The sequence below is a fragment of the Rhinatrema bivittatum genome, chromosome 12, assembly GCF_901001135.1.
Source record: "Rhinatrema bivittatum chromosome 12, aRhiBiv1.1, whole genome shotgun sequence".
Taxonomy (NCBI): Eukaryota; Metazoa; Chordata; class Amphibia; order Gymnophiona; family Rhinatrematidae; genus Rhinatrema; species Rhinatrema bivittatum.
The window spans coordinates 1,990,219-2,010,228 of record NC_042626.1 but is presented as its reverse complement, the minus strand read 5'-3'; the positions used below and the strand labels follow the sequence as shown (position 1 = coordinate 2,010,228).

General features: G+C 41.6%; 1 protein-coding gene across 1 annotated transcript; it reads left to right on the top strand.

Annotated features, from left to right (window-relative positions):
• Nucleotides 1-13,830: 13,830 nt before the first annotated feature.
• LOC115073695 (gastricsin-like) lies at nt 13,831-19,732 on the top strand. The gene is made up of 9 exons (XM_029572327.1): nt 13,831-13,998; nt 14,474-14,612; nt 15,020-15,137; nt 15,360-15,478; nt 17,496-17,695; nt 18,291-18,413; nt 18,547-18,694; nt 18,945-19,043; nt 19,390-19,732. Exons 1-9 carry the CDS (start codon nt 13,943-13,945, stop codon nt 19,540-19,542), a joined length of 1,155 nt encoding a protein of 384 aa, XP_029428187.1. The 5' UTR covers nt 13,831-13,942; the 3' UTR covers nt 19,543-19,732.
• Nucleotides 19,733-20,010: the final 278 nt, after the last annotated feature.

The following is a 20,010-nucleotide window of genomic DNA, read 5'->3' as shown; positions in this document are numbered from 1 at the left end:
CTCACAAGTAACAGACCTTGGAGTTATTATAGATAACCGGCTAAACCTAAAATCATTTATTAACCAAACAACTAAAGACTGTTCACAAACTACATGTCCTAAAAAGAATAAAACCCCTCTTTCACTTTCATGATTACAGAACAGTTCTGCAAGCAATAATCTTCTCTAAGATAGACTACTGTAACGCTATCTTACTAGGTCTCCCTTCATCTCATACCAAACCTCTTCAAATGGCCCAGAACACGGCAGCCAGAATACTAACAAATACGAGGAGAAGAGACCACATTTATCCCGTCCTCAAAGACTTACATTGGCTGCCAATTCACTACAGAATTATTCATAAGTCCATCACCACAATCTACAAATCTATCCATGGCCTTGCTCCACTCCATCTACAAATAACTCTTAAAAAATACTCCTCCTCCAGACCCATTAGAGAGGCTTACAGAGAATATCTTCAAGTACCTTGAGAGATCGGGCCTTCTCCACAGCAGGACCCCCGCTATGGAACTCCATCCCACCTGATCTGCGACAGGAACCTTGCCTTCTAACTTTCAGAAAAAGACTCAAAACTTGGTTGTTTAAGCAAGCATTTCCAGACCCTAACTGACTCTTAAGTCTCCAACAACCATAGTCAGGCATCACCAGATTACTGTAACTTACTGCTATATATGTTAAATTGCTATTGCCCTCTTCTTCTATTCCCAGTTCGAATCATCACTGTTTATTGTAACTTCAGTTTGCTTTGCACATGTTAAAGTTTTTTTACTGTATCCTATTATTGTTTCACCCCCTGTTTAATGTAAACCGGCATGATGCGGTCCTATCGTGAATGCTGGTATAGAAAAGCACTAAATAAATAAATAAATAACATTTACTACACATATATAAAGCTTACATTTTCCAAGAGATCAGATTGTGCTGTCATGTCCAGGAAGTGATCTCTCTCCCCTCTAGCTATTCACTTCTTATACATTAAAATCTGGCAATTTGCTTGGGAGAGAAGCAATGTCTCCCTCCTTGCTGCATACTCTTATCAGTTCCAAAAACAGCTGTGTGGCCTTCACTGTCTCAGACTTCAGTATCAGTTAATTACTTGCTTTCCCTTCTGGGAACTACTGGCTCTACAGTTCTCAGATTCTTGCCTATTTGTAAGCATTTTTTAGCATTTCACAGTGCAAAATAGTAAATATAAATTTACTTAGAGGTTGGCTGGTGGCCTTGCAACTAGACTGAGATCAATATTCAAAGCTGGCCGTTTAGGTAACTTAGCTGGTTAGAACCTATCCATCTAAGTTACGATGTATAGTCAGTGGCATGACTTTACTGCTATATATATACGCATGTAACTGAGCATTTAGCCATATAAGTCTAATCTGCTAAGTTTAGACTTGCTCTATGGCACGTCTAGCTTAGCCATACAACTTATGCGGCTAAGTTCAAATATCAGCAGTTAGTCACATAAGTTGTACAGATAACTCACTCTGCCCTGATCCGCCCACTACACACCTACTTCTTATGTGGCTAACATTTTACCCCTATAAGGGACTTATACGGCTAAGCAGTAGCTGCTGAATGTGTGCGCATATTCAATGGCCACTACTTAGCCGCATAAGTCCCATTTATCTGGCTAAATAGCACTGAATGCACTTTGAATTTTGACCTCCTGGTAACTGGGTAAGAATCCACTATGGCCTAACCTCTAAATACATCCTCAGCAGAGTAGTCAGAAGTAATTACATTACACTGACTCAGGTACCTAAGTCTTTGGCTAAACTTGCCCTATCTTTAAAATCATAAAATGGATTCCCTAAATGTAGGCCTGCTATTTATTCGGCTACATTTAACAGCTTCATGCAATCCTTTTTGAAGTCAGGAATGTCAAATTGTAGGGCAACAAATGTTATTTGAAAGACAATGGGAAAGGTATTTAACTGTGTTTAGAGTGGACTGTTAAATGCTTTGAAGTTCCTTGGAAATATTTCTGTAACAGCAGGAAGCTCTCTTGGCTGGCAGACAGTGCCATATTATTTTCTAGACCACACTGACACAAAGTGGACATTACTGAAAGTGGGGATACTAGAATTTATTATAATTAATTTTTCTTAGTCAGCCTATGAGATAATGTTTTTATTTGAACTGATAAATTACCATGTCATTTTTTTATAGAATCAAATACACTATGGTTTTTTTATGTAGCTCCAAGGGCTTGTTCAATAATTAACAACATGAAGTCCATAGAACATTTGTTCACATGTATAACCATTTTTCAAAAAACTCAGGAATTTCTGTATAAACCTTGGGTTCTTTAGACTCCCGCAAACCCCTAGGAATATGTTTGTGTTTTAAATATTCCACTAAAGTAGCACTATGTAAATCTGTGAGTATCAAGCTTTTTTGCAGTACAATCAACTCAGTCCAGCTAGATGTGTGTTCTTCCGGTTCATTATCTACAAAAGTGAGGTGCGTTTAGTCATCTCATTAAGATGATCCTGTGAAAAACTTAATACGTTGTCCTACTGAGTATGTGCCATATCTGGACAATTCAATAGTCAATCACAAAAAGAAAGAGTCCAGAGCTGTACAGATGTACAATCAATATACATACAAAAACATCCTCAAAAAAAACTTTCTTAAATTTTCCAGTGCTTAAGTCTTAGTCTTTAAATTTAATATCGAGATAAGCACAAAACAATTTCTTGTAAAGTGAGGACTGTCATAACATTCCGCAGATGCTGGAGGAAAATTCTTTTGTCTCTAGTGTTTTCACTGATGATGGGTCTTAAATAATCATAGGTCCAATAGTTTGTGAACATCATTTTTTTAAAAGAATTAAAAATTAGTGACTTGGTGCTCACTAACGAAGATAATGATTCAAATGTTTGGGTGGGAGCCCATCTCAGCACCAGTGATTATAAAACGGTATGGTTTGAGATTGCGAACAGGAGGAGTACCAGTCACACAAAGACCCGAGTTCTGAATTTTAAAAATATGAACTTTGTTAAAATGGGGAAGTACTTAGAAGCAGAGCTAAAAGACTGGGAGGAAGAGAATGAGGTGCAGCTACAGTGGGTCAAGATAAAAGATTCAATCAAAAATGCAAGAAATCTTTATGTTAAGCAAGTAAGAAAAAGTAAAAGAAAAAAAAAGCCAATCTGGTACACAAAGGAAATGGCTGACATTATAAAAACAAAAAAAATGGCCTTCGAGAAATACAAGAGATCCCAAATAGAAAAACACAGGGTAGAATATCTGAAGGCACTTAGGGGGTCATTTACCAGACGGATCGCACGCGATAAGGGACGTTTTGCACACGAAAAGTCCCTTATTGCGTGCGATACCAAGATGGGGGTGGAGTCGGCCCCGGAAGAGGAGGAATCGGGGCATCACCGGGGCCGACTCCGCAAAGACACCGCGGATGACGAAAAGGTAAGGGCCTTTTCGTGTCCTATTTTGCGCCCAATAGCTACACCTTCTATGGTGGCGCTATTGGGTGCAAAATCGGCAGTGATCGCACCGCGGCGGTGTGATTGCTGCCGGCTAGTGCAGGACCGCCCCCCGTTTCGACCCCCCGCTCCTCATTACCTAAAGTATCGCAGGCCTGCGATACTTTAGAAAATGAGGCCCTAAGAGAGATTAAAAAATAAATTAGGAAAGCAAAAAGTCAGGCGGAGGAAAGGATTGCCAAAGAGGGTAAGCAAGGAAACAAAACATTTTTCAGATACATCAGTGAAAAGAGAAGAGTCCAAAGAGGCATGCTGAGATTAAGAGATTACTGAGATTAAGAGATGGCGAGGATCAGTATGTGGAGGAGGACATTGAAATGGCACAAATATTAAACAAATACTTCAGTTCAGTGTTCACCACAGAAAACCCAGGAGATGGACCGCTGCTGATTAACAAGGCTGTGTTTGGAAGTGCACTAGATGGCAAGCCATTTTCAGACAATGAAGTATGGGAGGAGCTAGGAAACATGGAAGTGGATAAAGCCATGGGGGCCAGAGAAATTCACCCCAGGGTGCTGAAGGAGCTCAGAGATTTACTGGTGAGTCCGCTAAGTGTCCTGTTCAACAGATCACTAGATTCGTGCACAGTGTCAAAGGATTGGAGAAGAGCGGTGGTGGTACCGTTACACAAGAGTGGGAGCAGAGATGTGGCTGGAAACCACAGGCCAGCTAGCCTTACTTCGGTGGTGGGTAATTTGATGGAGAAACTATTGTAGGAAAGGATAGTAAACTATCTGGAATTCAGAGGGGTGCTGGATCAAGACAACATGGATTCACCAGGGGGAGGTCCTGTCTGACGAATTTGATAGATTTCTTTGACTATGTGATGAGAGAATTGAATCATGGAAGAGTGCTGGATGTAGTCTACTTGGACTTTAGCAAAGTATTTGATATGGTCCCGCACGAAAACTTCTAAACAAAATGAGAAGTTTTGCTGAGTGACAAGATGGTGACATGGATTGCAAACTGGCTGACGGATAGAAGACAGTGTGATGGTGAATGCAACCTACTCTGAGGAGAGAGGGGTGTTGAGTGGTGTGCCGCAGGTATTGGTGTTGGGGCCAGTACTGTTCAATATCTTCATGAGCGATATAATGGAAGGGATTGAGGGTAAAGTCTGTCTATTTGCAGATGATACTAAGATCTGCAATAGGGTGGACACACCGGAAGGAGCGGAGAAAATGAGAAGTGTTCTAAGAAAGCTAGAGAAGAGGTCTGAAACATAGCAGCTGAGCTTCAGTGTAAAGAAGTACAGAGTAATGCATCTGGGGAGAGGCAACCCAAAGGAACTGTATGTAATGGGAAGTGAAGAACTGATAAGTACGGAGCAAGAGAGGGATTTAGGGATCACAGTGTCTAGTGATCTGAAGATGGCAAAACAGTATGATAGGGTGATTGCTAAAGCCAGAAGAATGTTGGGCTGCATAGAAAGAGGAATATCTAGTAAGAACATAAGAACATACCATAATGGGTCAGACCAAGGGTCCATCAAGCATAGCATCCTGTTTCCAACAGTGGCCAATCCAGGCCATAAGAACCTGGCAACTACCCAAAAACGAAGTCTATCCCATGCTACTGATGCCAGTAATAGCAGTGGCTATTTTCTAAGTCAACTTAATTAATAGCAGGTAATGGACTTCTCCTCCAAGAACTTATCCAAACCTTTTTTAAACCCAGCTACACTAACTGCACTAACCACATCCCCTGGCAACAAATTCCAGAGTTTAATTGTGCGTTGAGTAAAAAAGAACTTTCTCCGATTAGTTTTAAATGTACCACATGCTAACTTCATGGAGTGCCCCCTAGTCTTTCTATTATCCGAAAGAGTAAATAACCTATTCACATTTACCTGATCTAGACCTCTCATGATTTTAAACATCTCTATCATATCCCCCTTCAGCCGTCTCTTCTCCAAGCTGAAAAGTCCTAACCTCTTTAGTCTTTCCTCATAGGGGAGCTGTTCCATTCCCCTTATCATTTTGGTCGCCCTTCTCTGTACCTTCCCCATCACAACTATATCTTTTTTGAGATGCAGCGACCAGAATTGTACACAGTATTCAAGGTGCAGTCTCACCATGGAGCAATACAGAGGCATTATGACATTTTCTGTTTTATTCACCATTCCCTTTCTAATCATTCCCAACATTCTGTTTGCAAAGTATATTCTGATGAGTAAGAAAAAAGAAGTGATAATTCCCTTGTAGAGATCCTTGGTCAGGCCCAACCTGGAGTACTGTGTTCAGTTCTGGTGTCCGTATCTTAAGGGGGACAGAGATAGAGTGGAGGCGGTTCAGAGAAAGGTGACCAAAATGGTGGGGGCCTCCATCATATGACCTATGAGAATAGGTTGAGGACCCTAAATATATATACACTGGAAGAGAGGAGATGCAGAGGGGACATGATACAGACCTTCAGATACATGAAAGGTAAAAACAATTCACAACTAAAAACAAACCTCTTCTACTTGAAAGATATAAAGGGAACTAGGGGTCATGATATGAAACTCCAGGGGGGTAAACGCAAATTGAATGTCAGGAATGCTTGGAACGCCCTTCCGGAGGAGATAGTGAGAAAGAAGACAATAAAGGACTTTAAAAGGGCATGGGATAGACTATGTAGATCCTTAGGGAAATAAACCCATGAGTCAGGGGGATGAGCAGTAACATGAGGAAGGAAGTAAAAGGGAAACAGCGAAGAAGAATACAGGTTAAGAAATCAATTAGGGAATGGGTTAGAGTCTTTGGACCCTCTATGGAGCTAAAGATAAGAGGCATGGGGTCAACAGTTTCAATTAATGATAATGAAAGGGTCCAGACTAAAGGTCTGTGATTCAAATTCAAACACAAGATTGCGAGGCAGACTCGATGGACCATCTGGTCTTTTTCTGACGTCAATTCTATGTTTCTATAATAATAATAGTAGTAGTGGGTGTTTTCTGCCAGTTCCATCCTCTCCCTGCCCAACCTTGCTCTTGTACAATTTGGATTAAATTATCCACAAAATCGGAAGGCCAGGTAAAATTGTCTGAAAATTGCTGTCTTAAGACATAATTTTCAGAGCCTCTTGCTTATAACATCTGGTTTGCCTTGTACGTTTACATCCACTCATGGCAGGCGTTCAAGGGCAGAGTTGTGGTATGGATAGCACTTAGGCAGACTTTAATGTTCATTCTGTGCATAGGTTTACATGGAGAAGTTATGCAGTGCTAAGAGCAGATGAAGCTGTTTCTGTTTTAGAAAGGAGAGAGAGAGGTAGCTTCCCGCTTGCTGCTCGTAACAAGTTTCCGGAAGCTGAATAAAATTACTTATCCAGCGGTACTGAAACAGACAGTGTGTTATTTTGTAGCAAGGGAAGAAAGGTGATTTTTAGATATTTCCTGATTTTGTTTTATTTCAAGCTAGATAAACAGTACTGTCATACTGCCTGCACACTATTAGTATAGGCTAACTTAGTTTAGGGAAAATTTTAGAAGATTTATTGTGAGTTTATTCATTAAGAGAGGGAATTTTCTTTTACTTTGGAGAAGATCATCTGGTCCATGTGGAGCACCATTGCAGATCTCTCAAGTATCAGCAACTGCTTCATCATCAATCTGGACTGTAGAAAAGTTTGCTTAAAGTATTCAACAATCACATGAGACTGAACTGAGAACCTATGTTAATATTCTGGACAGAATTGAGGCGGGAATTTTGAAAATTCATTCTTTTTTTATTTTCTTGAAGCAAATTGAATTGAGATAAAGGGCGGGATTAGTGGTTTTCGGTTAGAACTTACAAAAAGCTAATTTTCATCATTTTTCAATACTAGTAATAAATTCTTGTTTTACTATAATTGCCACATGCTTCTGTTTCCTAGAAAGTATAAGAATCTAAATGTGTTATATAAGTAGGCATGCACTGATTTTGCTTATATTACTTGCAATAGTAACATAGTTTGTTTATTTACTATTTTATCTTCTGATCCAGCCTCTCCTAATATCTCTGAGACAGCCTTTAGTTGTAGGGATATCTGACACGTACACCTGTGAGGTGGAGTGATTTATGTGGGCTTTACACTATTATTGTCCAATATTCAAAGGAAGCCAAGTGCCTGATCTAAGAGCTAAAGTGTTTTTATCTTTAGAAACCTAAAACTGAGGGTCCAAAATTTAGGGTTGCTATTTATTTGTCTACATTTAGGCAAGTAACAGGCATGGATTACTGAAAATCACCACTGCCCAATTTATTTCTTCCTACTTGACCCTCCAACCATCACTTTGTAGGAGCCCGAATTTAAGTGCTCAGCAGGAGTTAATTTTAATTTAGGAAGATCTACGTATCCAACTTCTTAAGTTTGATGTTTCAATCTTTCAATATCAGCCCCATAGAATATGCCTATGAAATGGGAAAAACTCTTACATATTAATATGTTTTGCAAAAATGCAGCAGGTAACTAGTTCCAAAGTGTAGGGCCTGTCAGCACAGTCTATCTCTTGACTCGGACAATTTTGCATCCATTAAACAGCGCCCAGTAGATCTTAAAGGTCTGGCAGGCCTATATATTAATGAGCATTTCACTAATGTACTGTGGTACTTCACTGTTCAACGCTTTATAGATTTCCTTATGATCCAGGAAAGAGCAGTGGTTGCTATGTTAGTCCACTTAGATTCATGGAAATAAGGGTCTGACATCACGTTGTAGCTGAAAACTTTGTATAGGATTAAATACATCTGTGAGGAGCTTTCCAGAGGTGTGAAGAAGCAGTATAGTTACTCTGGTACAGTCAGCTAGGTTTTGGGCCTGCGTCAGCACAGTATAACCAAACTGTTTCTCCACTGACGTCATGAAAAGAGAATTCTCAAAAGCTCGTCCCAGATGTATTAAGTTAGCTCCAGTATAAAGGTCTCACCTACAACGTGGGTGTTGACTCTTAATTCCATGATCTAGGAAAGAAACACAAACCTCTTGCCCCTTGGACATCTGCTATCTGCATGTCCTTCAAAAATAAAGACATGTTAAGAAGACCTGGAGAGCCTGTTCTCCTCTAATGGCTATAAAATCCATTTTCTGCTTATCTAGGGAAGTGTATCACAATCATGGAAACCAAACATGTCCTAGGGGAATTATCAGCTGGCAAGAAAGCAAAAGATTACAGGGAACAAGTTTGTTTCTTTGTCAATTCAGCGGAAAATTCCGTCTTAGTTGATTTACTTAGGGACACCTTCCCAGATGTTTTATGTGTGACAGAACTTTGGCTCTTGCCTTCAGATACAGTTTCCTAAAATCAACTTAGATTACCAGAATATGAGTTTTTCCAAACTCACGAGAGAATAATCAAGGGCTGGGTTGTTGATCCCTTCAATAGTTCCTATAGAGGATTTGCCACCATTGGAATTCATTTTCACCTCCTCATTAATATGGGGCATTTGCTTGATTTATTGCCCCCACCCCCAGGTTATTTAGCTGGCTTTATTACAGCCTTCATGGATTTTTTATTAGCTATTAAAGCAGATGTTAAGAATACTTTAGTATTAGGTGATTTTAATTCTCATGTGGTTCTATCTCAGCAGCGATTATCTTTTAAATACTATGGGTGCCTTAGGATGGACTCCACTTATACAAGAGTCTACATATATACTGGGTCATATTTTAGACTTGGTTTTTATTTGGAATGACTGGATGAGAGATGATACTATCACCTGGTCCTGTATTCCTATTCCTTGATTGGACCATAATTAAATTCAGTGTGATTTAAAGATCTGCAGCCAAGTTTTTGCAGCCAGCTTGCCTGCTGTTAGGATTTTAAGAAGCACTGAGAGGAGAGGATCACCTTGCTGGTGGCTGAAAGGAATCAGTAAGTTTTTGCTTGGGACATTGTCTTTTTTAAAAGTATTGGGGCAAAGTTAACTATTTGGGAATATTATTTAGTGTGTTTGTGCTTTTAATAGTCAGTAAGGCAGCAAATAAACAGAAGTTAGACTGTTTGTATTTTTAAATAGTCAGTCAGTAAGGCAGCTAGTAAGCAGAAGTTAGAGTGTTTGTATATTAAAAACAAAAAAACCCCCTCCAAAACAAAACAAAAAAAAAGAAAAAAGTAGCTAGAAGCTAGAAATAAGCTAGGAGCAGTGTATACCTAAGTAAAAAGGCTGAAAAGTTCAGTTCAGTTACTCACTTTGGAAAGGTGTTGAGGCAGTGTGATTTGGTTTCATTAGGTACCAACATTTGTTAATCAAGAGAGCAGTGAGTCACTCTGGCTGACTAACTGAAGTTGGGTCTTGGCTACTATGTCCCTGAAGGTCTCATCTATATACCTCTCTGCCTGCCTCAGCTCCTCCAGATCTGCCACTCTAGCCTCCAGAGATCGAATTCTTTCTCTGAGAGATAGGAGCTCTTTGCATTGGATGCACATGTACAACTTCTCACTGGCGGGTAAAAAGTCATACATGTGACACTCGATGCAGAAGACTGGGAGGCTCCCCTCTTGCTGATGGACTGCTGCCTTCATCTTAAATTTGTTCAGTTGCTATTTAGGTTTTAGGTTTCTATTGGAGTAGGACTGCGTACAATTAGGGTCCTTAGTATATATATTCACTATATATCTGGTAGTGACCTACAAGGGAATGATTAAACTCTTGATAAAGTGTTGGGAATTTCTGAATTTAAGTTAAAAGGTTGATTAATATTTTTATTTTTTCTATAATTTTTTAATTTTATTTATTTATTTGAAGCGTGAAAGTGTCACCTGCCTTTAAATTAAAGGATGAGCTAGGGGGTAGGAGGGAGAGAGGTGGGAGGATTGGGAAATACAAACACTCAAACTTCTGTTTTTTGTCTGCCTTTCTGACTACCTATTTAATACAAAACACACAAAATCCTGGTTTTTACCCGCCTTTCCAGCTACCTATTTAATACAAAACTCCTAAATTTTGCCTACCCTCTGACTAGCTATTCAATTCAGACACACAAACACACTAAGTAATATACCCCAATAGTTTTACTTCTCCGGAATACTTTTAAGTTTTAAAAATTTCCCCAAGCAGTACTTATTTATTTATTTTATTTTATTTATTTTTAATTTTTATAGACCGAAGTTCTTGTAGGAACTACAAATCAATCCGGTTTACATACAACTTTTAAATGCCCAAAAAGAGTAGTGGGCTTTACATAGAACAGTTGAACAATAAAACAGGTAACAATAGAACTAACAATAATGCTGGAACAAATAGAATAGATAACCAATTAAACATAGTAATATAGTAATAAATATTATATAGAAAATAAATATAAAAGAGATAGAGTACTTACTGATTCTTTTCAGCTACCAGCAAGGTGATCCCCTCCTCTCAGTTGCAGTAATCAATAATGGGTAGAATAGAGGACTGAACTATGGTCGGAAAATCAGCCATGACTAGTAATCTTTTAAGGCCACATAATATATAGAGTTTTAAAAAGCCAGTCTTGATTAGACTCTTAATATGAGGACAAAATGACAAAACAGGATCAATCAGGATGCCTAAGTTCCAGATATTAGAAGTAAGATCAAATAAAAGTGTTCTCAATCCTGATTGTAGAATGTTGATGATGAATCAACAAACACTGGGTTTTTGCAATATTTAGCGACAGTTTGTTAAAAAATAACCATCGCCTAATGGTTGATATGCAAAGATTTACTAAATCAACCATCTCAGTCCAATAGGACCGAACTTTAACAAAAAATTATACTTCATCTGCATAAAGTTTATAACCTTCATATAACCCAGCTAAGACGTTGCATAATGGAGTTAAATATAAGTTGAACAGCATTGCCGAAAGAGCTGATCCCTGTGGTACACCAGTTTTAATCTTGGCCCATTCAGAAGATTTATCCTCAAACGCAACTCTCATGCAACGTTGTGAGAGGAAAGAAGAAAATCATTGTAAAACTGTGCCCAAAATGCCATATTCATGCAGGCAATGTAAAATAATTGTGTGATCTATCCTGTCAAATCTTTCTGAAAGCCGTATTGATGAGGGTCCAAAATCCTTTTGTCCTCCACGAAATTAGTCAATTGAGTAAGTACACTGCTCTCAATTAATTTTGTCAAAAAGGGAAGCAAAGAAATTATTAACATGAGATGGATTTAAATTGGTTTTCTTTAAAAGAGGCCTAACTGATGCTTTCTTCAAAGACTTAGGTAGAGAGCTTTCAGAAAGACCAATAAAGAAGGTAGTATAGAAAGTCTAATCCCTTTCAATACCAAAATGTTACAGGAATTTAAAGCACAAAATGCAGGGTTTAATTTGGATAGCAACTGACCAAGTTCAAGTATGGAAATAGGATCAAATTCACTCCAGAGAGACTAAGGCTCAGTATTCGAAGAGAGAAGCCAATCAGATACGGTAGCAAAAGAGGCAGTCAGTGTGGTGACTTTTCCTATGAAATGGTCAAGAAAGTCACCACAATGAATTCCACTTGAAAAAACTGAAGATGTACTCGAGGATTCAGTGGAAGAGTTGGTAAGAGATTTAGCTATTTTAAAAATTCTTTGGGATTAATTGTGAGTTGGTCAGAGTTGGGGGCAGTCTCTGAGTGAAGTGATCTGAGAGGGTGGAGGAAGAGTGAAGGAGGGAGGAGGGAAGGAGAGAGAGTGAGGGGCGCACATGACTTTCCTCTCTTCCTTCCACTCCCAAGAAGGCAATGAGCAAGACCCAAGGAGACTGTCCATGGAGCCTGAGGACAGCGGACCGTGCACACCTGTTTGCTCCTGCTCTCCAGGCAGCCAGCTGATTCTGACTTCACTGGCTGAGGAGGAGAGTTGCTGGAGAGGGTGATATTCCAGGGAGAAGAGGGGCTGAATCACCAGGAATAGGGGGTTAGGTTTAGGGACTTTATGACCACTGTGGAGAGGACGAGGATTACTGATGAATTTATATGCTCGGGGGGCTGCTGGGGATGAAGGATCACTAGGGCAGAGAGGAGGGGTTAATAAGAAAGACCCCCATTCTCTTTATCTGCCTTCTTCTGCATCCCCAAACCCCAGCCGTCCTCTGGGAAGAGTGCGTTCGGTTATTTGTGCGTGAGAGAGAGATGTTGTTATGGTTGTGGACCCTTGGGCCGACTGAGACTGAGGTGTTGTACTGTGGGGACCCACAGTGAGAGTCGCAGCCGGGAGGCAGCGCTGGAGAGAGAGACTCTGAAGAAGGCTTCACCACTGGAAGACCGAGGTCCCCTCAGGAGGAGCCCATAGGGACCCGGACCTCTTGGACTTAGGGACCCTATGCGACCAAGGATCCAGGAGGCGGCCGAAGAGATGGTCGATGAGGAAGGCAGGGCCCAGGAGGCTGGAGAGTCTTCACCCTCGGAAGCCCGCAGCTCCCCAGGGAGGAGCCCGTGAGAGCCTGAGCCGCTGGGACTTAGGAGAATCCTCTGGGCCAGCAAGAACCGGATACCTGTGGAGGTGGATGAAGCTGAAGTCAAAGTCCAAGAACGAAGCCGGGTCAGAAACCAGAAGTCCGAAGCCAAAGCCAGGGGCGGAAGCTGGAATTAGAGTCATTGGACGGAGCAGGGTCAGAAGCCAGAAGTCTGAAACCAAAGCCAGGGGCGGAAGCTGAAGACGGAGTCAATGGACGAAGCCGGGTCAGAAGCCAGAAGTCAGAAGAGACGATCCAAGATCCAAAGCAGCAACTCGAAACTCAGAGAACTGAGAGAACCTAGTTGCAAGGCAGGGAATTGACCAAGCTGCAGGGTTTAAATACCCTGCAGCGTCTGATGTCATCTGAAGGCCATCCCCTTGATTTCCCGCGCTGGCCCCTTTAAGTGCCGAGCCCCCGTGTGCGAGCGTGCCTAGGGGGCGGGGCCCAGCGTGTTGGGTCGGCGGCATCTCCCCCGTGAAGGGAGAGCCGCGGTGGAAGTCATGTCGGGCCTGGACGGCCGAAGACGAGTTCCTGCGGCCTGGGCCGGTCCTGAGGTAGGCGGAGGGACCGGGGCACGGCCCGGGACTGTAACAGATGTCACAGCTGCCCCCGCTCATCTCACCACCCCATCCATGGTCAAACTTCCTTTTTATCTACAAATTAAGCCCTGCTGTGAGTGCCATTTAGTTCACTTAGATACAAATAAATATAGATCCATTGGAGGGAGCGTAACTCTTAAAAACCACCACAAATGCATTCAGTTTCTCCAATAAAAAGTATCACCTACAACTTGTTGTTTAACCTTTATTTTAGGAATGAGAAAATCAAGAGATTTATGCCAAGGTAAATAATGTTTCAGAGATAGAGGTGTTTGATCATAAATAGCCAAGCATGCCATTGGACCACTGATAAAAGTTTGATTTAATTGATACGTCTGTTGGCGACGGTGTGACTGTCAGCAGTCCAGCAGGGTAAGTGCCAGCCCCAGGGATATATAAACCAGTGTCTCAACATCGGACTTCAGCCCAGTTCTCAGGACTGAAGGTTTCTCTGGAGCTACGAAGATGAAGTGGCTGATCCTAGCGATGGTGTGCCTCCACCTCTCTGAGGGGCTGGTGAGGTGAGGATGCATTAACAGAAGGCTTCTTTTATCCAGGCATGTTTTAGAAAGAGAAAAAGACCACACAGCCTATCTAGCCTGCCCTTCCACAACATGGTTAATGTTAAATCCAACTCCTCACTAAAGTGAGTGCTCTCTGAGCATTGTGTGGTAATGAACTGAAGATTTGAATGAACAATAAATCCAAGTAACATAGATGGTGATGTTTAATTTTAGCTTGTTATACTTTGAGGAGCATCCTTCTAAAGGATCATCCTTCACAGACTAAAACACTTCAACATAAGGCAGGATCCAGTCAGAGTGAAAATGCTGAATGCTCAACCTCCAATACGGAGGTTATTGTCACTCACCATCAGGTTTCCACCACTGGGAATGAAGTGACAAAGAGGTGACAGATCTGCAAGCAATGGAATGAAGGGGGTGGGCAGAGGGGTCTACAGCATTGCCTATTTCAGTCTTTCTTCAATCTCTGTAGGATCCCCCTGAAGAGGTTCAAGTCCATGAGGGAAGTGATGCGTGAGCATGGACTTAAGGCTCCCAGAGTGGATCCCGGAACCAAATATCATTTCAATAACTTTGGTGTTGCTTATGAACCACTCGCCAACTACATGGACGTGAGTATCATGGCAGTTCTCATCTCTCTCATGCACATTTTCTCCTCTTCCAAAATAAATTGATATTTAAAAGGAAAACTGTTTATTAAACCTTAAAAGCGCCCTCTTCTGTATCTCTGGGATACAAATACTTCTTTCCCATCCAGCTAATTTGTGACTGGTTCTTCACCTCGGCTTTCTGCCTTTTATTTTGCCAGGCTGCAATAAGCAGGTGGGAATTAGAGGACATCGGAGCTAACCTCTTTCTAAGACATTGCTTTTTACTTTAATTAGAAGAGCTCCAAGTGATGGCGTGAATCCTATCCTCCCTTTACCAAACTCTGATAGTGCTATTGGAAGTAATTAATCGGAAACAAGAGAGATGGCAGTGATGGATGCTCCTAGTTCTTTCTCTGCCTTCTGTCTAGATGTCTTACTATGGAGAGATCAGCATTGGAACGCCTCCCCAGAACTTCCTGGTCCTGTTTGACACCGGCTCCTCCAACCTCTGGGTGGCCTCCACCTACTGCCAGAGCCAGGCCTGCAGTGAGTAGCACAGGGTGCCCAGGGGACATTTATTCTGCTTGCTTCAGGTTCAGGCACTATTATTGGCCTTAGACTCCAAGGGTCATTTTGAATTGATTTGCTGCTTATGGTGTGTCCAGGTTGAAGATGGTTTATGTAACAATTGGGTTCATTGATTGTGAATTGTATTCACTGATTGTGGCTGAAAACTAGAAATCTAATTCTGTTCTCCTTTCTATCTAGCAAACCACCCACAGTTCAATCCCAGCCAGTCCTCCACCTACACTTCCAACCAGCAGCAGTTCTCCATTGCATATGGAACCGGCAGCCTCACTGGGATCCTTGGATATGACACAGTGACAGTAAGTGACGACCATCACAGTCAGCACATAGACATAGGTACCAGCGTTGTGGGTGCACTGGGTGCTTGAGCACCCCCAATATTGAACAAACTCCTTCACTGAGGCTAGGGAAGGGTAATTTCTGTTTAGTTTAGAAGCATGCCTAATCATTTTGAAAAGTTGGCTCCCCTGGTGTCAGAATCCCTCATGTTCTATTAATGCTTGGTGGACAGTGTTCACTTTATTAAGCATTCACTAACTTTAAGGTCAGTTTTCTGGCTCTCATGCCCCCTTCTTCTATGTCCCAGACTCCCAGCAGTTTCCACTTCTGGTTTTGTTGGGCTTTCTTTTTTTTTTTAATTCTTTATTTATCAAGCTTTTTAATTTACAAAAACAAAAGTTTTGCAATGAAAGTACATGGAGAAAAAACATTTCCAATAAATTGAGAAAATTACATAAACCAAAATTATTCTTCCATTTTAACCAAAAAGCATATATCAAAGGGTGTCCTGGGGATGAAGTGGTCAGAAAGCATTTACACGGAAATCTTAACAAAAAAGAAAAACCAATATCTATAACATCTTGATGGAGGGTTAAAAATCCTCTTCGTCTAGCTTGTGCTGAAGAGGCTAAGTCAGGATAAATCTTAATTACAGCATTCATAAAAGACACAGGAAATTTTGGGCTTTCAATCAGATCTGGAACAATGGTATCGTAACCTTCACGTACAGTTTCCTGGAGATTTTCCCAGTTTTTAATTCCCTCTTGTTTAGTTCAGTCGAATAGTGACCATGCATCCTTCAAGAACCCTGAATAAGTGCACTCTTTGCTGCAGAAGGGCTATGACATCCTTCCCCGGGGGGTTGTGAGCATTGCCTCTGCAGCATTCCCAACGGGCCCACAGAGCAGAAACCAATATCAATGAAATATGGCTCCCAGCTCTGCCACTCCATCAGATCACCCCCACCCCGACATGTAGAGAGAATCCCCGAGGCTGAGTGTGGTATGAGAGGAGAAAGACCATGTGGTATTTATCATTACACCAATGATGCTCCAGGCACAAAGAGCCCGAGTTTTCAAAGGGTTTAGGCTTCTAACTTATGGAGTTTGGCTCCTAAATTGACCCTTTTGAAAGTTTCACAAGGCACCTACAAGGATGGAGTTAGGGTGGGAAAAAAACTTTGGAGCTTAGCATTGATTTTCAGAACTAGGCACCTAACTTAGGGGCCTAAATTTAGGTGAATATTCAGCTGAAAATTTAGGCCCTAAGCTTGACTGAAAACTGTGGCCTAATTTAAGATCTTAACTTAGGTGCCCAATGTTAGGAGTTCAGATTTTTTGACGATCGATCTCAATATGTCTTGTTCCGCCTCGGATGGGAGTAGTGTCCATAGTGAAGCTGAGGGTATGCCTGAGGGCATGCTTGGGACTTGGTCATTTAGCTGAACTTGTACTGGGACTCCCTCGGAGGTTTCAGCAGGATTTTAGGAAAAGGAGAGTGGGAGAGAGTGCCTGCCAGACAGGTTTGTGGGCTTCCAAATATTGAGCACAGTGAACCGAGGTAATAGGATTTATGTAGTTCAGTTTGATTGCTCACCCTATCAATAAAACTCATGGCGGGTTATAAGTTAACCAGAATAACAATTTACAAAGCATGATCAAAACACACAAAACATAAGCCAGTAACAACAATCAATACAAATCTTAAAAACCTAATCAAATAATGACTCCCCAAGACATCACCATCCTCACAGTCACAACTAAACTTAGGGCTCAAGCAAGCCCTAAGCATCAATACCCTCACTGAAAAAAATCAGCCTCTCTACCAACAGTGAGATCTATTAGAACCAACCATTCATAGGCTCCATCCCAAGCCACCAAAATCAAGCAAATTCCCCAAATTCCACCAACAATTCCAGGTTGGAAAGAATCCCATAGACATTCATCCTAATCTACTGATTTGCCAAATGGTAGATTTCCCCTTCTATCCCTCTGCACAATAGCAGTGACACAGAATGGATGTTCTCCTACTCTTCAGATCCAGAACATTGCCATCACACAACAGGAATTTGGTCTGAGTGTGAACGAGCCAGGCACCAACTTTGTCTATGCTATGTTTGATGGCATCCTGGGACTGGCCTACCCTTCCCTTTCAGTAGAAAGTGCCACCACCGTTATGCAGGGCATGATGCAACAGAATCTGATCAACCAACCAATCTTCGGCTTCTACCTGAGCGGGTAAGGCATCTTTCTTCATTTTCTCTTTCTGCTACAGCAAATATGGAGGAGTGGCCTAGTATTTGGAGCAGTGGATTGAGAACCAGGGCAGCCATGGTTCAAATCTTGCTCTAATCTTTCTTGTGACTTTGGGCAAGTCACATGATCTCCAATGGCCTCAGGCATCAACTTACATTGTAAACTCTTTGGGACAGGAACCTACCTTACTGCACTGAATTGTAACTCTCCTTCAGCACAGGTTTGAAAAGGCAGGCACTTAAATCCAAATATGTTCGTATTTGCAAGTCTTTGTAGTCCTAATAAATTTGAATTTTTATAATTTTGAGAATAAAACCCATTGGTTGACGTTGTAAAGAAGGGAATTTGTTAATGAATCCGCATAAGAAAAGATTTGTTGTTGAGAAAATCGAGCGATTGTTGAAGTCAGCAAGGGCGACTTGAATTGTGCTTTTCTCAGCATATTATTGGAGAGGACGATTTTGAATCGATTTACCTTGGCTGCCTGAAATTTCCCTATAAGTCTGTCTATTGTGTGCTAAGGAACGCTTCCATCTTCTGCAATTACTCAGACTAAATTGTGCATTTTTGTTATCAGGCAGGAGAGCAGTCAGGCTGGAGGAGAGCTTGTCTTTGGAGGAGTTGATTCAAACTATTACAGTGGTCAGATTTACTGGACTCCAGTCACCCAACAAGAGTATTGGCAGATTGGCATTCAAGGGTAAGGGGTTTTCATTTTTATTTCATATTTTCCTCCATTTGATTTTTCCCCTGAACTTGTATTACTCCACATAGCAGATTCGAGACTCTTAACTACTTTGTGCATCAGGGCTTTCCTTGTGTTTGCTTTCCAGCTTCTCTGTGAACGGCCAGGCAACGGGCTGGTGCAGTCAGGGCTGTCAGGCGATTGTGGACACTGGGACTTCTCTTCTTACTGCCCCCCAGCAGACGTTTTCCACCCTCATGCAGTATATTGGAGCTCAGCAGGATCAAAATGGTGAAGTGAGTCCAGGAGAGAATATTTCCAGCAGGTGATGGGAGCAAGAAAAGGGGACGTTACTAACCTGTTGCCTGTTTTCTTGGAGATAGGTAGGAGCTGTTATCTAATGTGAAAGTGAGATTCAGGAGGCGGCTCTGGTAGAGCTGAGGAACTTTGCACTCTTGGGTTGTGGGTATCACAGTGGCAGGTTGGGGCTGTCACACTGCCTCACAGTTTTGTAGTCATTAGATTGGCTGTTCTCTCCTTTCACAGTATGTAGTAAGCTGCAGCAACATCCAGAACCTGCCCACCATCAGCTTCACCATCAGTGGAGTCTCCTTCCCTCTGCCTCCTTCGGCCTACATTCTCCAGGTAGAGATTTCTATGATAAAGAGGGGAGGGAGAGGCCCTTCAGTTCTGCAAAACAAAATCGGTTTCATGGGTCTAAAATAGCGATGTTTGATTTCTGGTGTGAAAGTGCAGACCTTGCTTGTCGTACTCTGAGAGTGGGTGTGGTAATTGAACATCTCTGAATAATCATAAGCTCCTTTGGCACTCTGTTTCTTTAATATCTGCGTGTATCATTCTTTCCTCTGCCTGTTACCTTCATTGACAGCTCGTGGTTTGCTGTGTCCATAACCAGCCTTCTAGTTCTCCCCTTACTCTTTAACGTAAGAGCAGGAGGTTTTAATCCAAGATCTTATTTTTGCTTTTCCAGAGCAATGGTTACTGCTCGGTTGGGATCTCACCAACTTACCTGCCCTCCCAGAATGGACAGCCCCTCTGGATCCTGGGTGACGTCTTCCTCAGGGAATATTACTCTGTCTACGATGTTGGCAATAACCAGGTTGGCTTTGCCATGGTAGCTTAGATCAACGAATCGTTCCGCACAGGAGCCTAACAGTTCTCAGTCTCTTGTTAAGGTCACAGTGCAGTGTTCCTGTTGCATGACCCATTGATTCATGTCTCTCCGCACACTTATATTCTCTTCTGAACACTCCAGAGAAGGAATTCTTGGTTCCTAAGCACAGCTGCAAAGAAATAAACTGCTTGACAGCAAATGTCTCATTTTTGTGTGTTATTGGAAAGAAATCTGCTACAAGTGGTTAATTTATTTATTTATTTATTTATTTAGCAGTTTTCTATACCGACCTTCATAGTAGATAACCATATCGGATCGGTTTACATTTTAACAAAGGGTAAAACTGAGGTAACAATTCTGGTAAATAATAGATAACAAAGGAAAAGGAATAAGTCAAAGTTACAATCAACAAGGTATGGAAAACTTGGAGGCTTAAAGACAAGCTGGAAGGAAGATAGAGGCAGGTAGAATAAATAT